This window comes from Mya arenaria, chromosome 10, assembly GCF_026914265.1.
Source record: "Mya arenaria isolate MELC-2E11 chromosome 10, ASM2691426v1".
NCBI classification, from domain to species: Eukaryota; Metazoa; Mollusca; class Bivalvia; order Myida; family Myidae; genus Mya; species Mya arenaria.
This window is the reverse complement of record NC_069131.1, coordinates 21365434-21391531: the sequence shown is the minus strand read 5'-3', so window position 1 is coordinate 21391531 and position 26098 is coordinate 21365434. Positions and strand designations below refer to the sequence as shown.

At 38.3% G+C, this 26098-nt stretch overlaps 1 protein-coding gene across 6 annotated transcripts; it reads right to left on the bottom strand.

Annotated features, from left to right (window-relative positions):
- Window positions 1-1147: 1147 nt before the first annotated feature.
- On the bottom strand, window positions 1148-25837 carry LOC128206477 (uncharacterized). 6 transcript variants are annotated; one of them, XM_052908913.1, is made up of 6 exons: window positions 25681-25837; window positions 17699-17741; window positions 13484-13935; window positions 12614-12850; window positions 12038-12238; window positions 1148-10199 (listed from the first exon to the last, which is right to left on the bottom strand). In XM_052908913.1, the coding sequence occupies exons 3-6, from the start codon at window positions 13632-13634 to the stop codon at window positions 1249-1251; spliced, it is 9540 nt and encodes a 3179-aa protein (XP_052764873.1). In that variant the 5' UTR covers window positions 13635-13935; window positions 17699-17741; window positions 25681-25837; the 3' UTR covers window positions 1148-1248. The 6 variants fall into 6 exon arrangements, with proteins under 6 accessions (XP_052764873.1, XP_052764875.1, XP_052764872.1 ...); XM_052908915.1 differs by lacking the exon at window positions 25681-25837 and adding an exon at window positions 18771-18841; XM_052908912.1 differs by having other exon boundaries at window positions 13484-17741.
- Window positions 25838-26098: the final 261 nt, after the last annotated feature.

The window sequence follows — 26098 nt, the reverse complement described above, 5'->3', positions numbered from 1 at the left end:
AAACTGTTCGTCGTGTGCAAATGACACTTCCATAGGCGGTGTGTTATCCCGTATGTCATTTTTGATGGCGACCCAGAACCTTTCTAACAGGACCGGTGCGATGGTCACATGCTTGAGGCGGAGGTTATTAAGTATTACCGATGTGAGGTCCGTGGTGGAGGAAAGGTCCAGGTGAAAGTCATCAGGAAATGTTAATGTGTTCAATTGCAATTTTTGTAGCTTATCACACTGTTGTATATTAAGTGTTTCCTTTAAGCTTACGTTGTCAAGACTGAGCTTTCGTATTTTGTTTGAAAACTGTCCACTGTGGGCGAATGACACTTCCATAGGCGGTGTGTTATCCCGTATGTCATTTTTGATGGCGACCCAGAACCTTTCTAACAGGGCCGGTGCGATGGTCACATGCTTGAGGCGGAGGTTATTAAGTATTACCGATGTGAGGTCCGTGGTGGAGGAAAGGTCCAGGTGAAAGTCATCAGGAAATGTTAATGTGTTCAATTGCAATTTTTGTAGCTTATCACACTGTTGTATATTAAGTGTTTCCTTTAAGCTTACGTTGTCAAGACTGAGCTTTCGTATTTTGTTTGAAAACTGTCCACTGTGGGCGAATGACACTTCCATAGGCGGTGTGTTATCCCGTATGTCATTTTTGATGAAGACCCAGAACTCTTCTAACAGGACTGGTGCGATAGTCACATGCTTGAGGCGGAGGTTTTGCAGGGTTATCTCTGTGAGTGTCGTGAACGAGGACAGGTCCAAGTGGAATTCATCAGGGAATGTTAATGTGTCCAATTGCAATTGCTGTAGCTTATCACACTGTTGTATATTAAGTGTTTCATTTAAGGTTACGTTGTCAAGACTGAGCTCGCGTAATTTGTCTGAAAACTGTTCACTGTGTGCGAATGACACTTCCATAGGCGGTGTGTTATCCCGTATTTCATTTTTAATGGAGACCCAGAACTTCTCTAACAGGACTGGTGCGATAGTCACATGCTTGAGGCGGAGGTTTTGCAGGGTTATCTCTGTGAGTGTCGTGAACGAGGACAGGTCCAAGTGGAATTCATCAGGGAATGTTAACGTGTCCAATCGCAGTACTTGTAGTTTATAACACTGTTGTATATTAAGTGTTTCATTTAAGGTTACGTTGTCCAGACTGAGCTTTCGTAATTTGTTTGAAAACTGTGCGTCGTGTGCGAATGACACTTCCATAGGCGATGTGTTATCCCGTATGTCATTTTTGATGGAGACTCAGAACTCTTCTAACAGGACTGGTGCGATAGTTGCATGCTTGAGGCGGAGGTTTTGCAGGGTTATCTCTGTGAGAGTCGTGAACGAGGACAGGTCCAAGTGGAATTCATCAGGAAATGTTAATGTGTCCAATTGCAATTGCTGTAGCTTATCACACTGTTGTATATTAAGTGTTTCATTTAAGGTTACGTTGTCAAGACTGAGCTCGCGTAATTTGTTTGAAAACTGTGCGTCGTGTGCGAATGACACTTCCATAGGCGGTGTGTTATCCCGTATTTCATTTTTAATGGAGACCCAGAACTTCTCTAACAGGACTGGTGCGATAGTTGCATGCTTGAGGCGGAGGTTTTGCAGGGTTATCTCTGTGAGTGTCGTGAACGAGGACAGGTCCAAGTGGAATTCATCAGGGAATGTTAATGTGTCCAATTGCAATTGCTGTAGCTTATCACACTGTTGTATATTAAGTGTTTCATTTAAGGTTACGTTGTCAAGACTGAGCTCGCGTAATTTGTCTGAAAACTGTTCACTGTGGGCGAATGACACTTCCATAGGCGGTGTGTTATCCCGTATGTCATTTTTGATGGCGACCCAGAACCTTTCTAACAGGGCCGGTGCGATGGTCACATGCTTGAGGCGGAGGTTATTAAGTATTACCGATGTGAGGTCCGTGGTGGAGGAAAGGTCCAGGTGAAAGTCATCAGGAAATGTTAATGTGTTCAATTGCAATTTTTGTAGCTTATCACACTGTTGTATATTAAGTGTTTCATTTAAGGTTACGTTGTCAAGACTGAGCTCGCGTAATTTGTCTGAAAACTGTTCACTGTGTGCGAATGACACTTCCATAGGCGGTGTGTTATCCCGTATTTCATTTTTGATGGAGACCCAGAACTCTTCTAACAGGACTGGTGCGATAGTTGCATGCTTGAGGCGGAGGTTTTGCAGGGTTATCTCTGTGAGAGTCGTGAACGAGGACAGGTCCAAGTGGAATTCATCAGGGAATGTTAACGTGTCCAATCGCAGTACTTGTAGTTTATCACACTGCTGTATATTAAGTGTTTCATTTAAGGTTACGTTGTCAAGACTGAGCTTTCGTAATTTGTTTGAAAACTGTGCGTCGTGTGCGAATGACACTTCCATAGGCGGTGTGTTCTCCCACATGTCATTGTTGATGGTGACCCAGAACTCTTCTAACAGGGCCGGTGCGATGGTCACATGCTTGAGGCGGAGGTTATTAAGTATTACCGATGTGAGGTCCGTGGTGGAGGAAAGGTCCAGGTGAAAGTCATCAGGAAATGTTAATGTGTCCAATTGCAATTGCTGTAGCTTATCACACTGTTGTATATTAAGTGTTTCATTTAAGGTTACGTTGTCAAGACTGAGCTTCCGTAATTTGTCTGAAAACTGTTCACTGTGTGCGAATGACACTTCCATAGGCGGTGTGTTATCCCGTATGTCATTTTTAATGGAGACCCAGAACTTCTCTAACAGGGCCGGTGCGATAGTTGCATGCTTGAGGCGGAGGTTTTGCAGGTTAATCTGTGTGAGGCTCGTGAAGGATGACAGGTCCAAGTGGAATTCATCAGGGAATGTTAACGTGTCCAATCGCAGTACTTGTAGTTTATCACACTGCTGTATATTAAGTGTTTCATTTAAGGTTACGTTGTCAAGACTGAGCTTTCGTAATTTGTTTGAAAACTGTGCGTCGTGTGCGAATGACACTTCCATAGGCGGTGTGTTCTCCCACATGTCATTGTTGATGGTGACCCAGAACTCTTCTAACAGGGCCGGTGCGATGGTCACATGCTTGAGGCGGAGGTTATTAAGTATTACCGATGTGAGGTCCGTGGTGGAGGAAAGGTCCAGGTGAAAGTCATCAGGAAATGTTAATGTGTCCAATTGCAATTGTTTTAGCTTATCACACTGTTGTATATTAAGTGTTTCATTTAAGGTTACGTTGTCAAGACTGAGCTCGCGTAATTTGTTTGAAAACTGTGCGTCGTGTGCGAATGACACTTCCATAGGCGGTGTGTTATCCTGCATGTCATTTTTGATGGAGACCCAGAACTTCTCTAACAGGGCCGGTGCGATAGTTGCATGCTTGAGGCGGAGGTTTAGCAGGGTTATCTCTGTGAGAGTCGTGAACGAGGACAGGTCCAAGTGGAATTCATCAGGAAATGTTAATGTGTCCAATTGCAATTTCTGTAGCTTATCACACTGTTGTATATTAAGTGTTTCATATAAGGTTACGTTGTCAAGACTGAGCTCGCGTAATTTGTTTGAAAACTGTGCGTCGTGTGCGAATGACACTTCCATAGGCGGTGTGTTATCCCGTATTTCATTTTTGATGGTGACCCAGAACTCTTCTAACAGGGCTGGTGCGATAGTTGCATGCTTGAGGCGGAGGTTTTGCAGGGTTATCTCTGTGAGAGTCGTGAACGAGGACAGGTCCAAGTGGAATTCATCAGGAAATGTTAATGTGTCCAATTGCAATTTTTGTAGCTTATCACACTGTTGTATATTAAGTGTTTCATTTAAGGTTACGTTGTCAAGACTGAGCTTTCGTAATTTGTTTGAAAACTGTGCGTCGTGTGCGAATGACACTTCCATAGGCGGTGTGTTCTCCCACATGTCATTGTTGATGGTGACCCAGAACTCTTCTAACAGGGCCGGTGCGATGGTCACATGCTTGAGGCGGAGGTTATTAAGTATTACCGATGTGAGGTCCGTGGTGGAGGAAAGGTCCAGGTGAAAGTCATCAGGAAATGTTAATGTGTTCAATTGCAATTTTTGTAGCTTATCACACTGTTGTATATTAAGTGTTTCCTTTAAGCTTACGTTGTCAAGACTGAGCTTTCGTATTTTGTTTGAAAACTGTCCACTGTGGGCAAATGACACTTCCATAGGCGGTGTGTTATCCCGTATGTCATTTTTGATGGCGACCCAGAACTGCTCTAACAGGACTGGTGCGATAGTTGCATGCTTGAGGCGGAGGTTTTGCAGGGTTATCTCTGTGAGTGTCGTGAACGAGGACAGGTCCAAGTGGAATTCATCAGGGAATGTTAATGTGCCCAATTGCAATTGCTGTAGCTTATCACACTGTTGTATATTAAGTGTTTCATTTAAGGTTACGTTGTCAAGACTGAGCTTTCGTAATTTGTTTGAAAACTGTGCGTCGTGTGCGAATGACACTTCCATAGGCGGTGTGTTCTCCCACATGTCATTGTTGATGGTGACCCAGAACTCTTCTAACAGGGCCGGTGCGATGGTCACATGCTTGAGGCGGAGGTTATTAAGTATTACCGATGTGAGGTCCGTGGTGGAGGAAAGGTCCAGGTGAAAGTCATCAGGAAATGTTAATGTGTTCAATTGCAATTTTTGTAGCTTATCACACTGTTGTATATTAAGTGTTTCCTTTAAGCTTACGTTGTCAAGACTGAGCTTTCGTATTTTGTTTGAAAACTGTCCACTGTGGGCAAATGACACTTCCATAGGCGGTGTGTTATCCCGTATGTCATTTTTGATGGCGACCCAGAACTGCTCTAACAGGACTGGTGCGATAGTTGCATGCTTGAGGCGGAGGTTTTGCAGGGTTATCTCTGTGAGTGTCGTGAACGAGGACAGGTCCAAGTGGAATTCATCAGGGAATGTTAATGTGTCCAATTGCAATTGCTGTAGCTTATCACACTGTTGTATATTAAGTGTTTCATTTAAGGTTACGTTGTCAAGACTGAGCTCGCGTAATTTGTCTGAAAACTGTTCACTGTGGGCGAATGACACTTCCATAGGCGGTGTGTTATCCCGTATGTCATTTTTGATGGCGACCCAGAACCTTTCTAACAGGGCCGGTGCGATGGTCACATGCTTGAGGCGGAGGTTATTAAGTATTACCGATGTGAGGTCCGTGGTGGAGGAAAGGTCCAGGTGAAAGTCATCAGGAAATGTTAATGTGTTCAATTGCAATTTTTGTAGCTTATCACACTGTTGTATATTAAGTGTTTCATTTAAGGTTACGTTGTCAAGACTGAGCTCGCGTAATTTGTCTGAAAACTGTTCACTGTGTGCGAATGACACTTCCATAGGCGGTGTGTTATCCCGTATTTCATTTTTGATGGAGACCCAGAACTCTTCTAACAGGACTGGTGCGATAGTTGCATGCTTGAGGCGGAGGTTTTGCAGGGTTATCTCTGTGAGAGTCGTGAACGAGGACAGGTCCAAGTGGAATTCATCAGGGAATGTTAACGTGTCCAATCGCAGTACTTGTAGTTTATCACACTGCTGTATATTAAGTGTTTCATTTAAGGTTACGTTGTCAAGACTGAGCTTTCGTAATTTGTTTGAAAACTGTGCGTCGTGTGCGAATGACACTTCCATAGGCGGTGTGTTCTCCCACATGTCATTGTTGATGGTGACCCAGAACTCTTCTAACAGGGCCGGTGCGATGGTCACATGCTTGAGGCGGAGGTTATTAAGTATTACCGATGTGAGGTCCGTGGTGGAGGAAAGGTCCAGGTGAAAGTCATCAGGAAATGTTAATGTGTCCAATTGCAATTGCTGTAGCTTATCACACTGTTGTATATTAAGTGTTTCATTTAAGGTTACGTTGTCAAGACTGAGCTTCCGTAATTTGTCTGAAAACTGTTCACTGTGTGCGAATGACACTTCCATAGGCGGTGTGTTATCCCGTATGTCATTTTTAATGGAGACCCAGAACTTCTCTAACAGGGCCGGTGCGATAGTTGCATGCTTGAGGCGGAGGTTTTGCAGGTTAATCTGTGTGAGGCTCGTGAAGGATGACAGGTCCAAGTGGAATTCATCAGGGAATGTTAACGTGTCCAATCGCAGTACTTGTAGTTTATCACACTGCTGTATATTAAGTGTTTCATTTAAGGTTACGTTGTCAAGACTGAGCTTTCGTAATTTGTTTGAAAACTGTGCGTCGTGTGCGAATGACACTTCCATAGGCGGTGTGTTCTCCCACATGTCATTGTTGATGGTGACCCAGAACTCTTCTAACAGGGCCGGTGCGATGGTCACATGCTTGAGGCGGAGGTTATTAAGTATTACCGATGTGAGGTCCGTGGTGGAGGAAAGGTCCAGGTGAAAGTCATCAGGAAATGTTAATGTGTCCAATTGCAATTGTTTTAGCTTATCACACTGTTGTATATTAAGTGTTTCATTTAAGGTTACGTTGTCAAGACTGAGCTCGCGTAATTTGTTTGAAAACTGTGCGTTGTGTGCGAATGACACTTCCATAGGCGGTGTGTTATCCTGCATGTCATTTTTGATGGAGACCCAGAACTTCTCTAACAGGGCCGGTGCGATAGTTGCATGCTTGAGGCGGAGGTTTAGCAGGGTTATCTCTGTGAGAGTCGTGAACGAGGACAGGTCCAAGTGGAATTCATCAGGAAATGTTAATGTGTCCAATTGCAATTTCTGTAGCTTATCACACTGTTGTATATTAAGTGTTTCATATAAGGTTACGTTGTCAAGACTGAGCTCGCGTAATTTGTTTGAAAACTGTGCGTCGTGTGCGAATGACACTTCCATAGGCGGTGTGTTATCCCGTATTTCATTTTTGATGGTGACCCAGAACTCTTCTAACAGGGCTGGTGCGATAGTTGCATGCTTGAGGCGGAGGTTTTGCAGGGTTATCTCTGTGAGAGTCGTGAACGAGGACAGGTCCAAGTGGAATTCATCAGGAAATGTTAATGTGTCCAATTGCAATTTTTGTAGCTTATCACACTGTTGTATATTAAGTGTTTCATTTAAGGTTACGTTGTCAAGACTGAGCTTTCGTAATTTGTTTGAAAACTGTGCGTCGTGTGCGAATGACACTTCCATAGGCGGTGTGTTCTCCCACATGTCATTGTTGATGGTGACCCAGAACTCTTCTAACAGGGCCGGTGCGATGGTCACATGCTTGAGGCGGAGGTTATTAAGTATTACCGATGTGAGGTCCGTGGTGGAGGAAAGGTCCAGGTGAAAGTCATCAGGAAATGTTAATGTGTTCAATTGCAATTTTTGTAGCTTATCACACTGTTGTATATTAAGTGTTTCCTTTAAGCTTACGTTGTCAAGACTGAGCTTTCGTATTTTGTTTGAAAACTGTCCACTGTGGGCAAATGACACTTCCATAGGCGGTGTGTTATCCCGTATGTCATTTTTGATGGCGACCCAGAACTGCTCTAACAGGACTGGTGCGATAGTTGCATGCTTGAGGCGGAGGTTTTGCAGGGTTATCTCTGTGAGTGTCGTGAACGAGGACAGGTCCAAGTGGAATTCATCAGGGAATGTTAATGTGCCCAATTGCAATTGCTGTAGCTTATCACACTGTTGTATATTAAGTGTTTCATTTAAGGTTACGTTGTCAAGACTGAGCTTTCGTAATTTGTTTGAAAACTGTGCGTCGTGTGCGAATGACACTTCCATAGGCGGTGTGTTCTCCCACATGTCATTGTTGATGGTGACCCAGAACTCTTCTAACAGGGCCGGTGCGATGGTCACATGCTTGAGGCGGAGGTTATTAAGTATTACCGATGTGAGGTCCGTGGTGGAGGAAAGGTCCAGGTGAAAGTCATCAGGAAATGTTAATGTGTTCAATTGCAATTTTTGTAGCTTATCACACTGTTGTATATTAAGTGTTTCCTTTAAGCTTACGTTGTCAAGACTGAGCTTTCGTATTTTGTTTGAAAACTGTCCACTGTGGGCAAATGACACTTCCATAGGCGGTGTGTTATCCCGTATGTCATTTTTGATGGCGACCCAGAACTGCTCTAACAGGACTGGTGCGATAGTTGCATGCTTGAGGCGGAGGTTTTGCAGGGTTATCTCTGTGAGTGTCGTGAACGAGGACAGGTCCAAGTGGAATTCATCAGGGAATGTTAATGTGTCCAATTGCAATTGCTGTAGCTTATCACACTGTTGTATATTAAGTGTTTCATTTAAGGTTACGTTGTCAAGACTGAGCTCGCGTAATTTGTTTGAAAACTGTTCGTCGTGTGCGAATGACACTTCCATAGGCGGTGTGTTATCCTGCATGTCATTTTTGATGGAGACCCAGAACACTTCCAGTTGATGCGGGACGATGGTCACTTGCTGGAGGCTAATATTCTGTAGAATCAAGATTTTGATATTCCCACAGGATGCAAGGTTCAAGTTATCATTGTCTATATGCAAATCGTATAGACATAGAACTGTTAACTTGTTTAGCAATTCTGTTGGAATAATTTGTGGATCAGTTTCGTCCTCTTTTCCATTTGATATAACTAATAAGTTAAGTTGTTCCATGCCTAGTAAGCTTGTTTCAACAGAGATTTCTTTTGAACATTTAATACAACACGACTTAAGTTCGCTAGCGCTCTGTTGCAATAGGGGACGAAACGCTGGAACGCATGCATGTCTAAGCGTAAGTTGCGGATTTGACACTCCATTGTTAACACATTCGGTGTACGCTAACTGCACGGCGTCTTGGTACTCGATGATCTCAGTGGCATAGAATGTACCTTCTCTATAAAACTCTCTCTCGATGTCGCCGAAAAATTTCGAACATCGCAGACCCTGCTCGTAGTTCATCACGCACAGGAAGGCCAGTATGTCCGGTGAACACACCGTATCGTATGTGTTTTTGAACGCAAGCCAGTCTTCACTCTCGGTGCTCAGTGACGACATATATACTGCTGCTAACATCTCCTGGTAGGTTTTATGCAGAAAACGGTACACCTTGCGTTTAGTACTGCACTCATCTGACCTATCGGCTAAAATCAGTCCTGAATCTAAAAGAAACTGCTCATCCTCTAACGAGTCAATGGTCGCCTCATCAAAATGATATTTCGAGTTGATTAACATATGAAAGGCAATTTGTCCTGATTTATAAATTAAACAAGATTTTGTTTTGCACAGCCTCCGGCCATCAAAACATGAAGGAAGTGTAGGAAGAGGCATTTGTTTGGGAGCGGATAATTGTGTACGTTCTGAGTTTTCTTTTCTTCTGTTTGTTTTAGGACTGAACATCATTTCCAATATGTCTGCATAAATGTGTGATCTTGTAGGTCCTAGCGCCACACTCTTTTTGCTTTTTTCGGAGTTTTCGCCTTTCTTTCTGTCTTGCCAGATGCAGTACAGATGCAGACCAACTTGTGTGTTGAAGGATAGTGACTGCAGTTTTTGAGTTTCCAAAGTGACAAAGAAATCTTGAACGTTAAACGTGGTCCCATATTTTGTGTTTAAGATTGTATTCACGTGTTTAAAAAGCTTTGTTCGTGCAATTTCGTTGAGATCGTCAATACATACATGCATGTATTTTGGCAAGTCCGTATTTGCGAGTTTCCATGGGCGGCATGTAATTATTATGTTGTACTTCCGATTTGCCTTTGGTGAATTCAGTGTTGACAAGGAAGACTCGTCCATTCCATCTAATATTACCAAACAGCGTTCGTCCATAAATATTCTCTCAAATATTTTTTGGTCTTGCTCTTGGTATCCTATAACATGTTCCAAATGAGCAAAAATAATTTCTTCGATAGAATGGGTTCGGTCTGGTGGAATATCCCTCAATGGAATGTAGAGCAAATAGGGTATATCTTTCAAAGAATCGAAATTAATGTCAAAACGCTCGGTAAATTTGCTGGTGGTATCCGTTGTTTGGTCATGTAATTCGCACCACAAAACAGATAGAAATTTACAAAAAGATGATTTACCAACACCAGCATTCGCGGTTATGATTGTTAATTGATTCGTTGTATCATCAGGTGTCAGTAGCTGTTCCAAGGATGTAATAGGTCGTGTCTCCTTTTCTTTTGGTCCGTTCTTCTTTCTGCTCATTTTGTTCAATACCTCCGAAAGCCTAGGAGGAACGTAGAAGTCTTCTAGACTCACTGAGTCAGGAAAGAACGGTCCCGGCAAAAGGGTAGAGTTGCTTTTCGAATGGTGTCGAAGTAGAGTGTTTTTCAGCTCTGTAATACACAAAATAGTGTGGTCATATTCCACAATCGATATTGTATTTCAGCGACAATTCTGGGGGGGGGGGGGTCACGTGAGCGAAAATGGGAGCAACCTAAGTGCATTTGATTCAACAAAGCGCGTGTTGAAAATTTATCTCTAAATGTTAATCGCATCAGCCCATTGTTCGTTACTTTATTACAATGATTGAGAACTTTTAAAAACAAATTGAATTGTCTATGAAGGCGACCACAAATTTTATATTTCTTTCGTAAACATTAAACAAATCATATCAAAGGCATTCAAATGTATACCATTGAGAATACTTTCGCAAAGCGAAATTCTATTGTTGTTGTAGTAATAATACAAACGACCTTTAAGATATGGTAGACGAACTACCACACTTCATATCAATTTTTATGTTGCACCAAATAAAGCTACCGTCAGAAAGAAGTGCCAATTCACTTATTGCATACTTACACTGTTTAGGGGTACTTTAGTCATTTTCCCTATTTTTGGGGCTTAAAATTCAGACTCGACAAAGCGCTCAACGTTCGAAGTAAGACCAACATAACTTATGTGTTTTTTCAACTAAGTAGGAAGGCACAATTTTTAATATAAGTACCCTAACCATCGCCAAAAACGAGTAGTGTTAGGCGATAATTCGCCTTATTACGTTTCAAAAAATTGGGTCATTTCAATAAACTATCACATCTTTTTTAACTCTTTCTTGAGGGTATGTTATAATGAATAAAATTAATGCCAGGTTAATTATCGTTCAGAAATTTGCAGTAAAAAATAAGCATCACGGAGGCTGTATTCGAAACCCCTTCAAAATCAATTAAAACGTGTGGACGTCCGCCCTGCAGAGTTATTCAAAATGATATGTATGTATAATCCTTTCAAAACATTATCGTAAGGAACCAGTTGTCAACATCTGTTTTTTAAACTCGGTATGTATTCGAAAGTTTTACAAATTTTGCATCGCATATTTCACTTTTTAATGCTTTTGAAAGTGAACAAACGTAGAATAAGAGACAGTATACACCATGACAGTAGAAATCAAGTGGCGAACGTTTGGCTATCTATTTTTAAATTAATTACCGTTTAAGAAAGGAAATCTATTAATAAGCGTAATTAAGCATGCGTTTTTGTGTTAATTTAACCGTGTTCGTTCACGTTTGTTATTTGTTGTGCTTCGTTACAATGAGGTGTTTATGATTTACATACAACACCACATGAACAAACATGACACTTAGCATGTGAATATACTCTACCTAGAAACTGAAAGATACGAATGAAAAACTTCACATCTTGAACTTGTTTTATGAATACAAGAATGCAAATTCCGAGAAAAAGATCATCAGATACACAGAGGCTGCGAAACACTGCCTACATGGCTACGTGTCTGTATGGATTTGTTTCTTAAACACGTCATGTAGAAATGTGTCATATGTTCAAGTTTAGAATTATGTTAACGATAGCACGAGAAAAGCTAGTTATGCAATATCTGTGAGCAAAATTGTACAAGTTTTAAAAAATCGCAAAGTCATTCCGAGATTAAAACTCATTTGCGAGTATAATCCGCACGTGTAACTACGCATACCAGTACAAGTGATGTTTCTTTTAAAATTGCAATCGATGTGTAATGATTACCTTTTCAAAAATTTAAATAATGCTATTGGTATACACATCCTGTATTTAGATTTATCTTCGATTGAAAGTAATAACAAAACGGCCCAAACATTGTGTTTGTTAACTTTGGAACTCGTATTGAGAAGTACATGTACATGTTCTACTATATGGTACAGAAATCATTGGAAAACGTTAAATTCTGTAAAATTGAACTTACTCATTCTGAAGTCTTCATCAACCTGCTGCTGGAACTGTGATATCTCGGCCTTCTTTTTAGAAGCTTGTTTGTCAAGGTCTCGCATGTGTGCTTCTGCGCCCTCATCAATACGTTCTATTCCTCGATCAGCAGCATCTTCAATGACGGTTGCACACAATTGTGTCCTTTTCTCGAGCTGCGCTAGCTGTTTGTTCGTCGAGTCTTTAAGGATAGTTCATATGTGAAAGTTACATACGTTTAGAGAGTAAATTGAGTTATCATATTGTTTTTAAAATGTCTATAACATAATATAGTTCATATATAAGAGGTTCATTGGCAGATGAATTTCATATTCAGTTAAAATTGCACTTAATGTCTATTGGTTTCAATAAGCAAACAATGTTTGTAGACAAATCCTGAAAAATCGACATTTTTACAAATAAAAGTTCAAAACCAAAAAGGTTCTTTGACCTTTCCTCTTTTTCCAGTTGAATTCAAATAAAGATCTCTATGCCCTACTGGTGGGTGCGGAAATTATTGAAAACATTAAAATACTAGAATACATTGTTTTCCGTACTGTAAACACATTGAACATACCCGCTATGACGGCTTCATCCTTCTGCTGCTGCTGCTGCTGCTGCTGTTGTTGTTGCTGCTGCTGCTGAGGCTGTGTAATCTCGGCCTTTTCCATTGTAGCTAGAGCGCCAATGTCTCGCTTGTATGCTTCTGCATCCTCACCAATACCCTGTGTGTCTCGACCCCCAGCATCGTCAATGGCTGCAACACACACTATTGTATTTTTCTTTAACAGTGCTTGGTGTTCATTCGTTGAGTCTTTAAATATAATTAAAATGTGAAACGTGTTTTTGTTTAGAGCGTAAAATGTGTATGCATGATTATTTAAAAATTAAAATGATATATGATGTAATTTGCGCAATGGTTAGTGCACTCGCTTTTAACCTAGGCAACCCGGGTTCTATTCCCGGCCTGAGCGGTTTGGTTTGTGGTCACACAAGTCGGACAAGTGAGTATCCTCCGGGTACTCCGGTTTCCCCCAAAACACAAGACCAGACTCTCGCACAATATCGTGCCTAGTAGAGTGATAAATATAAGTTGCAACAGTTTGTTTCACAGTCGTTGTACAATTAAATAAGTTTATGCTAAAACTAACATATGAGAGGTTTATTGGAAGTTGTTTTTCATATTCAGTTAAAATGGCACTTCAGTGTAGTGATTACATATCTTAATATATTAATATATAAACAATGAGTTAGGACAAATCCTGATATGTTAATATGTTGACGTTTGATAGTTATAAAGTAAAAAAGGTTCAATTTTTGACACTTTTCTATGCAGACCGAGCAGTTAATATAATGATTTGTATGTACCTACTGGTGGGTGCAGAATCATCAGAAAAATATGACATAATGGATTTATCATATCAAGTAATTTAATTATTAAACCTACTCGTTCCTAAAGCTTCATCAACCCGCTGCTGCTGCTGTGAAATCTCAGCCTCCGTTTTAGTAAATTGTGCATCAACGTCTGTTCCTAACAAATTTGTATTGGTCTCTAACTGCGCTTGGTGATTATTTGCGGATACTTGGTAATTTCCCATGATGACTTTCTTTTGTGCTTATTTTTTCTGTAACGTAGTTTTGATGTATAATGTTTGTTTTTTACCAGCTTGCGGCTTAATTCTCTTTATCTATTGGACCATTCCTTACAATGTAAAATGTTCAATAAAACAATTATTTAAAAGTTCGCACTTCGAATGTTCAATATTTTAAATTTCTTTTGCTAAATTAGTTAAACATTTTGAAGTCAAATCGTGAAATAAAACTTCAAAGATCAAATTTGATTGTGCTAACGAGGGTCTGCGTCGACGTTTCCGTGATTATGTTCCCGCCAATGTGAAGCTGTAAAATAAGAACAAGAATGTTAACATATTGTTTATTTTATAACAAGAACATTCATTACATTGAAGCTGCTTATTTTCAAATTCTCAGATGAAGGTTAAACTATTATTGCTGATTGATGTGTGAGTTGATGTCCACCTCTTCCCCCCCTCCTCCCAAATACATGTGTTGGTACCCTTACCACCGCCACGCACAACACATTGGTACATGTTTAATTGCCCCTATACCAACATACACCATTATCCCCTGATACATATGTTAGTATCCCATCACCGCTGAACTATATTTAAACAACAATTTCTCCATCTCCACTGAAACATATGTGAGTGTCCTATTACCCGCATACCCCAATTGCCCTGATGCACGTGTGAGTGATAGACATACCCGCAACCCACCCTGCCCTTTCACCACTGAAACATATGTGAGTGTCCTATTACCCGCATACCCCAATTGCCCTGATGCACGTGTGAGTGATATACATATCCGCAACCAACTCTGCCCTTTCACCACTGAAACATATGTGAGTGTCCTATTACCCGCATACCCCAATAGCCCAGATGCACGTGTGAGTGATATACATATCCGCAACCAACTCTGCCATTTCACCACTGAAACATTTTGTGAGTGTCCTATTACCCGCATACCCCCATTGCCCAGATGCACGTGTGAGTGATAGACAAATCCGCAACCAACTCTGCCCTTTCACCACTGAAACATATGTGAGTGCCCGATAACTCACATGCCCCTATTGCTCTGACGCACGTGTGCGTGATAGACATATCCTCAACCAACCCTGCCCTTTCACCACTGAAACATATGTGAGTGCCCGATAACCCACATACCCCCATTGCCCTGATGCACGTGTGAGTGATAGACAAACCCGCAACCAACTCTGCCCTTTCACCACTGAAACATATGTGAGTGTACCATAACCCGCATACCCCATTGTTCTGACGCACATGTGAGTGATAGACAAACCCGCAACCAACTCTGCCCTTTCACCACTGAAACATATGTGCGTACCCAATAACCTGCATACCCCCATTGCCCTGATGCACGTTTCAGTGATAAACATACACGCAACCCACCCTGCCCTTCCACCACTGAAACATATGAGAGTGTCCCATAACGCGCATACCCCCTTGTGTTTGATTGACACAACCGCACCTCTTCTCCATTTCCCTGGAACATGTATGAGAACCCTAACGCGCAACGCACACAACCTGGATAACTAATGTATTTAGTGAGCTGAATACAATACATGCGTCGTTCAAACCTAACATATCCATGCATAACCCATGATAAAGAATCCAGGAAGTATGTTTTTCTTAATTCAAGTCAAGGCAAGTCAACTGTTTAATTGGTACGTAAAGGCCACTTGCTCAAAAACATAACATACAACAATATATTAAAGTTGAGTCACGGAAATGCGTCAATACAAACAAATCATAAGTTACGGTTATGGCTTTTTTCTCGTTAACAATACACGTTCAATAAAATGTAACGGTCTTACTATGTAATAGTTAGATGACATGAAGAAAATTCAATGATGTATGAAAATACGATTATCTTAATTTGACATTGAATACCACCCCTGAGGTGACACCAAATGAATAAATGTCGAAAACAATTATTCTTATGGAGGATACCGAGTTTAATTTGAAAGAAATGTGCAGAAAACACGATATTTCTACCATATGAAAATATAGAAGATCACAGTAAATCTTTTAAATTCACCAATTTAAAAAATAATAATTGCGTTTTAGCTATTAAATACACGGTTACAATCTTGTTATCAGTAATTAATATTTTCCATAAATGCAATTATTTAGTAAGTAGTTAAAGGTTAATCAATCAAGTTGCATGTTTATGTATTGAGTTTTATTAAGAGTGTCACTTCAAAGAAATCACATTATAAGCTCTGAATAGTGCTTGTAGGGAAAATATTTGGAAATATGAACCAAAACAGATGCGTGAGAAGTTTTGTGATCCTAATATGAATTGGAATACCCGTTCGTTGAAAAGGCCAGTTTTGTCCCTTTAAGTACATAGATCCCATTACCCAACGTCATGGTCTTACGAAATGGTAAATGCTGGTGCCTGGGATCGCATTGCATTAAATCACAACTTTGTGGCATGACCACATTCTGCAGACCTCCACCGATTTTTCAAAAATATAATTTACCAAACATCATGGTATTGCATGTTACTGGTATCTTATTACATTGAAACATACCATTATGCAATGCACACATCCTGGTGACTTTTGGCAAAGTAACCGACTTTTCTAAAAATATCATTCCATGAAAGTGGTCATAATAAAAAGGATATTTATGTGCATGAGTACGCTTTTCGTAGTAATATTATCTAGTATCGTGGAGGTTTATGACGAACAATTTCATTTTTCTAATCTCATTAAAACGTAGCATTGAAATTAAAATATTTTTTAACATTCATCGGAATAAGTAAACAGATATGAAATGATCTAAACTTCAAATGGAAACAAGTTTTATCGAGTTTCCGCAAAACGAGGGTTGCGATACAACAATCGCTTTCGACGGCTTTAAAGCATAACACAGAAATCGTGTTCATTATAAACTCAAAATCTAGAACGCTACTTTCATAGCAACTAATGAACAAATGTTGGCCTGTTACACAATTATTCCCCACAGTTACTGTATGTGTATACATAAAGTATGGTATAAGATGAGCCATACTCAGATAAAAAAATTGAATTCGACCCATCAATTTTATTCATCGCGGAAAATAAGAATATATATAAGGCGTAAAAATATACCCGAATGAATTATCATCATTTCTATTATTTGTAACTTCTCGACCATTTTCCATCGAAAATAACCTCGGATGTATATGGACGGTTAACAATGTCAGAAATCTATACATTTTAACTACGCTTCATGTAGACTTCGTATTAAGTTCAATTTAGCAGTTAAACTTCATGTCAATACTCGTTTGAATCTGAATTAATAATGCAATAAAACAACTAATTGGCACTCAATTAAAACTTAGATATACGTTAAGAAAACAATAAAATATAAGTTAAAACACTACAATTTAAAAGTACTATTATTTAATGTTTTACGTGCTACTTCTACTGAATAACCGACATACGTCCGAGGTTGTTTTCGTTGGCCGAGGTGTTCCAAATGCACTTTCTATGTGAATGCAATATAAGGGGGTAATTCTCGTACATACCAAATCAAGTGACCCAACTCCTGCGTACCAAATACTAACGCACTTCTTTACATGGACACATTATGACAGGGGGAGGGGAATGTCTGATGTATGGATGATTCAGGGATACATGCCAACTATTCAAAGGTATTAAACATGAGTTGATGACCTAATCACACTGAACAAGAAATATAGAGCGTATAAACACAACATCATGACATGAATAAAGCATATGTAATCAACAAAATGTTAGTATTAAAACTCAATCGTTCAGTTAAATAAAAATATAATAGTTCAAAGTACATTATTTTGGGACTACGCGCCAAATCGTTGCACCGCCATACAAGCTAAAATCATTGGTAAATGAAATATGCTTTCTTCTATTCAAATAATCAATTTACTGCCTTGATTTAAATATGCTTCTGGCAACGGCACGGGAACATCTAAGACGACTGTAAGCATTCATTATGTTATTCTTACTGAACGATTAATAAATGTTTATACAACCTTTTAAACATGTTCGATCAATGTACAATCAACAGCGAAACTAAAAATGAAATTGACTTACCCTTGCATCAATAGACTCCATTCCCATAGCTTGCAGGATCGTCCTTAAAATACATATGTTTCATAATTCATGAACGGCACTTTATTCAACATGAACTTGAGAGTTATTATTTCAACCCAAACAAAAGCAATTGTGCGTTTTCTATTCAAATAAACCATCTTAAAGGTTTTCTCTAATAAATAGAGCACACAACGGTTTGTGCATTTGAAAACCATTTTTCATGAAATGCCATAAGGTTAATTAGGATATGTTATTCGGTGTAATCGTATATTGTTCTTCATTTGCCTCCTGCGGATTCTTCCTATTCATTAGACTTAAACAGAGATTTAATCGTCATATTTTGGCGATCTAATACTTCAACACCAACAAAAGCAAGAGTGCGTTCTCCATTTAAATACACCCACGGACAGTTTTCCGTATATAAATGAAGTACATATCGTTAAGGAATTTGAAAACCATTTGTTATGAAATGCCATAAGGTTAATTAAGAATTATTATTCATTGTAATCTATATTGTTTTAAAATTGCCTCCTGTGGACTATTCCTAATCATGAGATTTGAACAGAGATTTAATCGACAAATATTTGCGAACGTATTCTTCATTCCAAACAAAAGCAATTGTGCGTCCTCCATTCAAATATTCCCCCATTTTAAAATATGAAACAAAGATTCAATTTGAAAAATTATTTGTCATAAATCCTAAGTACGTAAGTTAATATAGGTATATACCTTTCATGTTATTGATTAACAAAATCCGCGTGAATGATCATTAATATCGTTCAAAATTGTATACAAAATCAAAGCTTAGTTTTTTAAGTTGTGTTTTTGTCTTCATTACCAACTACTGGTGAATATTAATTTATGCTCTCATTTGGATTGGATATTTAGTTTTATAAAACATAGCTGATGTCGTGCCATCAGGACTTTTATTAACATAAAAACGCTTAATCAACTTCTACAAGCTAAAAGCGAACTAAACTTCAATGAACGTTTTGCGTGTATCTAAAATGAGATCATCCTGAATAATATTGCATTTTGTAAACCTGAATAAAAATGTAACGCAAAAACAGACCAATGTCAGACCGAAAACTGCTCGGAAGACAGCTCTTCATGTTGTCTGCATACGGCATCAGTGTCACATATATTGTCTTTCGTGTACTAAAAAAACATCACATATCTATCTCAAAGGGCTTATGAGTGTTCCATTGTTTTCTCCCACCTCAATTAAGTAGATCCAATCATTTAACCATGCTAGAAATTCTTATCTTGCCCTCGGGCGAAGATGAAATGCCCGTATGGAACTCATTTTTAATGGTCGTCACATTGTAATTACCTCCCTTGTTGAAGACTGTCGTCTGTAGCATTATGGAAACCTTGTCTTGTGGCAATATTTAGAACGCTTATTAATTATTTCTCGCTTCAAATGTCAAAACAGTTTTCACTCACCTTTCAAGAAATAATGCTTCACTCTCCTTAGAACTATTTAAAGACCGATTTGACTATAATGTGAATTAATGCGCGTATATCCATGACAACCACGAATTGTCACATATCCATACGCAATTATTTTCACTAAGCACAAAAGAGTTCCAGAAAAAAAATATATTTTTACTTTATTTTGTTTAACTGAGGTGGGAGAAAATGCATCTACCATTACCGTTCGTGTAAGATAGGTCCATCCCGTCCCTCGCGCAGGGTGTTTTGCGGAAACTCGGTAAACCTCGTTTCCGCAAAACACCCTACGCTCGGGTCGGAATGAACCTATCTTACACTCTCGGCCATGGAAGATACTTATAATCTCAGTATCAGTTTAGCTATATCAAAATTAAACCCAAGAATATAAGCGCCCGACTCGTCAATGTATTACGTCTTCATTATTCTATAATTACTCTTTTTTTAATCAAACTTTGTGAGACATTCAATATACCATGAGACCACTCCTATACTCTTAATATCTCTCTGCTGGCACATATACACACCCTTTTATCACTAGACCATGCTCACCATATGTATGTCTCTCATCTGGATCGAACACAAATTACAAACCATTAGACTACTCTCACTCTATTAAAGTCTCATTTCTGGCTCGATCACTCACATCATCTTATTGCATTGATTCTGATTTGAACGCAAACCTTCAACCGAAGTAGACCACTCTAAGCATCGGTGTTTGCTTCTGCTTCGAACACACAACTTTTATCCACTAGACCACACTCATCCTTGTATGTCTCTCTTCTAACTCGAATACACAACTCTTTTTTTCATAGAACTACAACTCTCAGCCTATGTATGTATGTTTTGGCTCGAACACAAAACGTCTTTACAACTAGACCAGTCTCGCCCTATGAATGCTCGTACAAACACATTGTATATCACAAGACGACTCTCACCTCTTCATCTCTCCCCTTTGGCTTAAACAAACATTAAAATGTTTTCGAACAGTACTACAATAACAGTTACTACAGCATAATATCGCGCAACGTATACAACTTGATATTTATACAGATAATTATATCGCATGTAGAGTAATAACAATAGTATAAGGTTCATTCGATGCAGCCATAAAAGAAGCCATGCGCATCTTTCCTTTTGGTATATTCCCAGGGGACAAACTAATCTTATGGACATATAAAAGTAGAATTAGTTGTCACTCAATGTCATCCAATGTCACATGCATCAATTGAGCTTAAATAAGATATACATTCATAACCATGTACTAATCAAAGATCCATTTGTATCCAATAGATTTACATTGCTTCCTCTATCGCTTTATAACCTCAGCTAGTTTAGCAGATATCTTTATTGTACTTCTGTCTATATTAAGACTGATAAGAACAAAGGAATTGAGGATACTCATCTGTTTTATCCCCATGCAGTGTTAAAGAAATTCTGCCAAACAGATCAATTTAATGGTCGGCATATATGTATGTATATGTCATATAGAGTATCTGAAAAGGCTATGATTGTATTGTTTAAGTATATTAAACAAGCTACAGAATGGCGACATGTCGAGCCCGTTGAAAGAGCCTTTGACACAGACATCATATACTCAATTTATAAATGCACCAACTCTACTCATATGAACTTTTGACCTATAAGTGTAACCTGAACCTTTAAGTTACATCACTGGGTATTTTGCGTGACAAGCCGCCTCATCATGGTTAACCTTTGTGGCCAGCTTTTGAAAATCCTATAATGCAGGGTCAAGATATTGCTCGGGACGAACGTATTTATGCACGCACTGAAACTCGCACGCGCATACATGGAACCGCCATTATGACAGCTATGTCGAGCTCACTGTTAGCGGGAACGACAGCGAAAAACGTGCTTTGGAAGAATTACATGATAATCAAATTAACTGGTTATTTTGTTTATCATGTTTTTTATGCAATACACTTAAAAGATAGTTAAGATGTAGTTTTGTATAATTCCTTGTACTAAATATAAGAGATGCTTCATGATTTATTTTCAATGTTCTCAAATTTTAAGACTTCATCCTTCTAAACACTGTCTTATAATGGCAGTGTCAAAAACAGACTGCTCTATAAAATAAAATAAATTTAAATTCTGTATTATTTAAGTCGTTTAATTGTTTAAATATGCTATGTTTTATAGAAGTCTAAGCATGGCATTTGCATTAACAGCATCACTTATATGAAATTGAAAAAGGATTGCTAAAATATGTCTTTTAAATAATTCAAAATAAATATATTTAAAAAACAACAATTCATTGTATAGAACTTAAAAAAGGAGATGAAATGGTTAACATGTCTTTGTATCTGTATTTCTATATTTCGTCGAAAGTTTCGCCTAAAATCAATCCCAGTTATGCTAACCATGGTACCGCACCTGTTACTCAGGCATAAAAGAAATAACAGGGACAAGTGCAGTGACCTTTAATTATACCAAGGAGCAAGCATTACACGATAGACACACGATCCGTCAGTCCGACATTTACTGTCTTGACTGTTATATTACTATCTTCATTATTAAACCCATATTTCTACTTAGACAACGTTGCAGTGTTTCCTAACAAAAATTAAATTGGACCGCTCGCACCCTCAAAATAATTATGTTCTGCCTCGAACGCACAATGTCTACACCACCAGACCTTTAGACACAATGCATCTCTTCTGACACGAACAAGACTAAACGTTATAACTGATGAATTGCTTGAGACATAAAATGTTATCTTGTCTTATGTTCTTATTAAGCAAAACCATGAGAGACAACGTGAAAATTCCTCGAAACAACCTAAATCTACTATTAGTTATAATAGATATATGTTGTTTCCAGTAATTGGCCCCTTGTCTCTCATAGTGTCTATTATTAACAGAATAAAGCTAAGTTACCTGTTTTTCTATTGATATATATTTTAATTATTAACAATCTGAAGAGTTATTGGACTTCAAATTATCTTTAAGTTAAACACGATAAACTATTTTATTTAGAAACAACAATAACGTTAAGTAAGATATTTGACTAAATGAAAAGCCCAATTGTTTCTCTAAAAAACTTTCAATAAACTGGAGCCGGCACTATTTATTCACGTACAATTCTTTACACGCCTTTCGTAATGACACATAAGAAAAATACATTATTTGTGTAGGCAGGGATCAGTTAGATTCGCAAAAGCATGCACGGTTATCGTCAGACACATTGGATAGAAACAATGTGTTTTCATGTAAATAAAGATTGTTTTTGATATCCTCGTAGCAATAAAGCCCTAGATAATAGTGATTCCTCATGTATAAATGTATGACGTTTTCCTACCATTTTGACAAGCAAAGACCATGTTGACGAGTTTTGAAAGGAGAGGGGAGTGTTTAACATGTACCAACATTACAATATGATTGTATCTTTGATCCATTTTTTCTACCACATTTACATATCGGGAAGAGGGTGTACATACACACACAATCTTTTGGTCGTACTATATTAACGTAGTAGGGCACGTGAGGATATTCCATGGAGCATGCGCTTTTTTGTTCTTGTGAAATGAGTAATCGCGCCCTTCTGTCTTTTACAGAATGATCAAACGACCTCATGCGAACAGTTCATATAGTTACATTGAAGGAAGTATTCATCACCCTGAATAATACGAACAATATCGTGCAGCATTGTATTTTTTCCTTAAGAAAGGTTACACTATGTTTGTTTAAATAAACAGCCGATAATTGTAACGCCGTATACCACTGCAAATAGGAAATCGTACTAATGCACATTGAGCGCAATAGAAATAACAATGACGTAACAAACACCTGCGTGTTAAACAATATGAATCACATTTTGTCTTCATAAAGTCTAAGGCGAATGAAGATGATATCATTCAAAATGATATTTTACTAAACTGTTAAAGAAAGTTCGATCAATATTCAATCAAAAGTAAAGTTTTAAACTTCAACAGCACACTTCCATCCCAAAGCTTCCAATATCGTCTTAATGTATTGCATGGGACATAAACGGATACTCATTCTACACTAATATGTAACCAATTTTTCAACCCTTACATAAGCCATTGTGCGTACTGCGTTCAAATATATCACCAAATCTAGGGAGGACAATTACAGTATGCAAACATATTTTGAAGCTTTAAAACGATTTTAAATATGAAAACCTATTGTATCTAAATACATTTATATCCATTTAAATGTATTCAATTTATTCGTAATTATGTTGTATAAAGGCCTTCTGCTGGCTAAACATATTCAAAAGACATTCTCGGTGATTTAATCTACACTAATTGGAAAGCTAATTAAACAAAAGGAACAAAAACAATCGTGAGGTCTCCATTCAAATATACCCACTTAGCGTGTACAGTTTCAGTTTTCCTTATACACATTAATCACAAAATAGTCAACCAAAGATTGCATTTTCAAAACCTTCATTGAACTTGAAAAATAGCTGTCATAAGATAGTATGATTGATCATTTTAGGCTGTGGGAAAACTTTGTTTACTTAAAAGCGACGCAGAAACCTTGTCAAACTTCGCGTTATTGCAGTCATTGTGGCGATTCACAAACTAAACAGCACTCACGGTTAGAACACTTGAACAGATTCAGTAATTAAAACATGTTCATGACGCGTTATGTACATGATTGCATAGATCTATGGAAGGTTCATTTGCACTTTGTCTATTTTGTATTTGAAATACAGCTATTTTACTGTAGTAAGTAACGCCAAGTTGCCCGCTTATGCCATTAAAGTTTGAAATAGCAATGGCTTCTGAAACGTGTGTTCTATCTGAATATATGCCGCTGAGTTTTGGACAAGAATATTGTGTTTAGATTGTCTTGCATAATATATGAGAGATTTATATCCAATAGTTATCATTGAGGACTAGGAGTAGGTAATTGTGATTTTTCACTACCACAAGTGATCCCTCATTGGCCGAAACAGATAGGCGCGCAGAGCCTGGAAGAAGCCATTCTATTGCTCGACGCCTTAGTGTTACAATATGACTTTAGCTAAGGGGAGCTATATTAGTAATTTTAAAGTATTTACGTTCTTTTTCTCCATATTTTCGTTCTTTGTTCATCATTTTAAGGAAACTTTGTAATAACCTTATATCCAATACTTATCATACAGAAAAAGAAGTAGGTACTGCTAATATTTCACTAGTATGGACTTTTTTTTACTTATTTCTTTACATGCCAAGTATGTTCACTAGTATTTTCAGTGAATTAATTATATATATTATTCGAATTTCTAAACGGTTACGTGTCAGTTTGATTATAGTTTGTCGATTAAAATTTTTGTTCGTCTATATACCTGTACCTCTGGTGAAGGTCTATATCTACTCCTTTTTGACTTTTCAAATTTCTTATAATACAACATGATGATGGGATGGCATAAAACCGCTTAAACCACATTAGGTGCCTGAACAAAAATAGCCTGAATAAAAAGTGAAACACAGAAACGACAAATTTCCGACCGAATACTGTCCAAACAAACTGGTCTAAATGTCGTATCCATATAACGTCAGGGTCAAATGGTGTGTGCACCGTGTACTAAACAACACACAATATAAACCAAAAATGACACATAAGCTTCCCTTGCTCACTCGTCATCCTTTTAGCTAAACATAATTAGCCGCTCAAATATAAGCGGCTTGTCCGTCCATGCAGAACTTCTTCATTATTTTTATTCTTCTGATACAATTACTCTTCGTTTAATTTGTGTCCAACTTTGTGCCAAGGACGTTTTTAAGGCCGTAGTACAGCCATTGTGCGCGTAGAAGTTCAGAGTCTTTAAACTATTAACAAACCAACAAAGTGCAGCAGGGGTTGGTTGGCATAGTAATGATACAATAAATATTATTTTGTTCCATGTCATAAGGAAAATATGCAGACATAATTAGTTGCTTAGGCTATATCTGGGCTGGTATTCGATCGTTAGAAGAATACACGTTCTGCATGCTAGATATTAGGCTCATGAGATATGCATGCATTTCGTTTACCAGTTTTCTCTTTGAATACTGTTGAAGTTTTCTTAAAATTGTATGCTTTGTTATGCAGCATTATTCTGACATACACATGCTATTTGCAATATTTATCAGATCATCATCTAACAAAGCAACAGTGAGCTATGGTCAGCCCTCATTTACACACATTTACCTTATCATCATTTGCTTGACAAATACGAAACAGAGACTTATTGTCAGCAGTTTGTCAGATAATCATTTTTCAGATAATCATTTGCTTTAAAAATAAACGACATATCACTTTGGACAGCCGTTTATCATATTACCATTTGCTTTACAGATAAGCAACCAAATACTATGGACAGTCGTTTATCATAGAATCATATGCTCTTCAGATTTAAAACTTCACTTATGTAAAGGAAGGAGTTAAGTTACCTCTGAATCAAATGATATTTAAGAGCAAACAGAAACGGGACTGCTGGAATAGGTATGTCGACAGTACAATACAATAGCCAAATGTGCAGAAGATGTATCACTAAAACCCTTATTTTATTCTTACATAGTGCAGTGCTTCTACACAACTGTCATATCTCCTGGCTCGAACTTTCTTTACATTATACTCCTTTGCCCTCCTAATGTATATCTTCCGGCTCGAACACACAACTTCGATACCACTAGACAACTATCTCTCTCTTTATGTCTGACTTCGGCTCGAAAACTGAACTTCTATATCACAAGACAACTTTTAAACTCTTAATTGATCTCTTCCGGCTCGAATGAATAACTTCTATACCACTTAACCGTTTGCATTATTTCGGAGATTGTTTTACAATATGAATCGCAATTCTTCCATTCAGAAAGTCCAGGACGAATGTAAATTTGCATAACAATTGTATTGCAGCTCCAACCATTGTACAAAAATAGCAAAACTTACCATTTAAACAACTCACTCCGAGCCCATAGCTTGCAATATCGTA

Bases quoted from the DNA above. Each gene is read 5' to 3' on its own strand.
- LOC128206477 (XM_052908912.1), bottom strand. From the start codon at position 13,634: ATGGGAAATTACCAAGTATCCGCAAATAATCACCAAGCGCAGTTAGAG. The intron at 12,851-13,483 runs GTAGGTTTAATA...TTATATTTAAAG, and splicing joins TGATGAAGCTTTAGGAACGA to ACTCAACGAATGAACACCAA. The intron at 10,200-12,037 runs GTAAGTTCAATT...TGTGTATTACAG, and splicing joins TGATGAAGACTTCAGAATGA to AGCTGAAAAACACTCTACTT.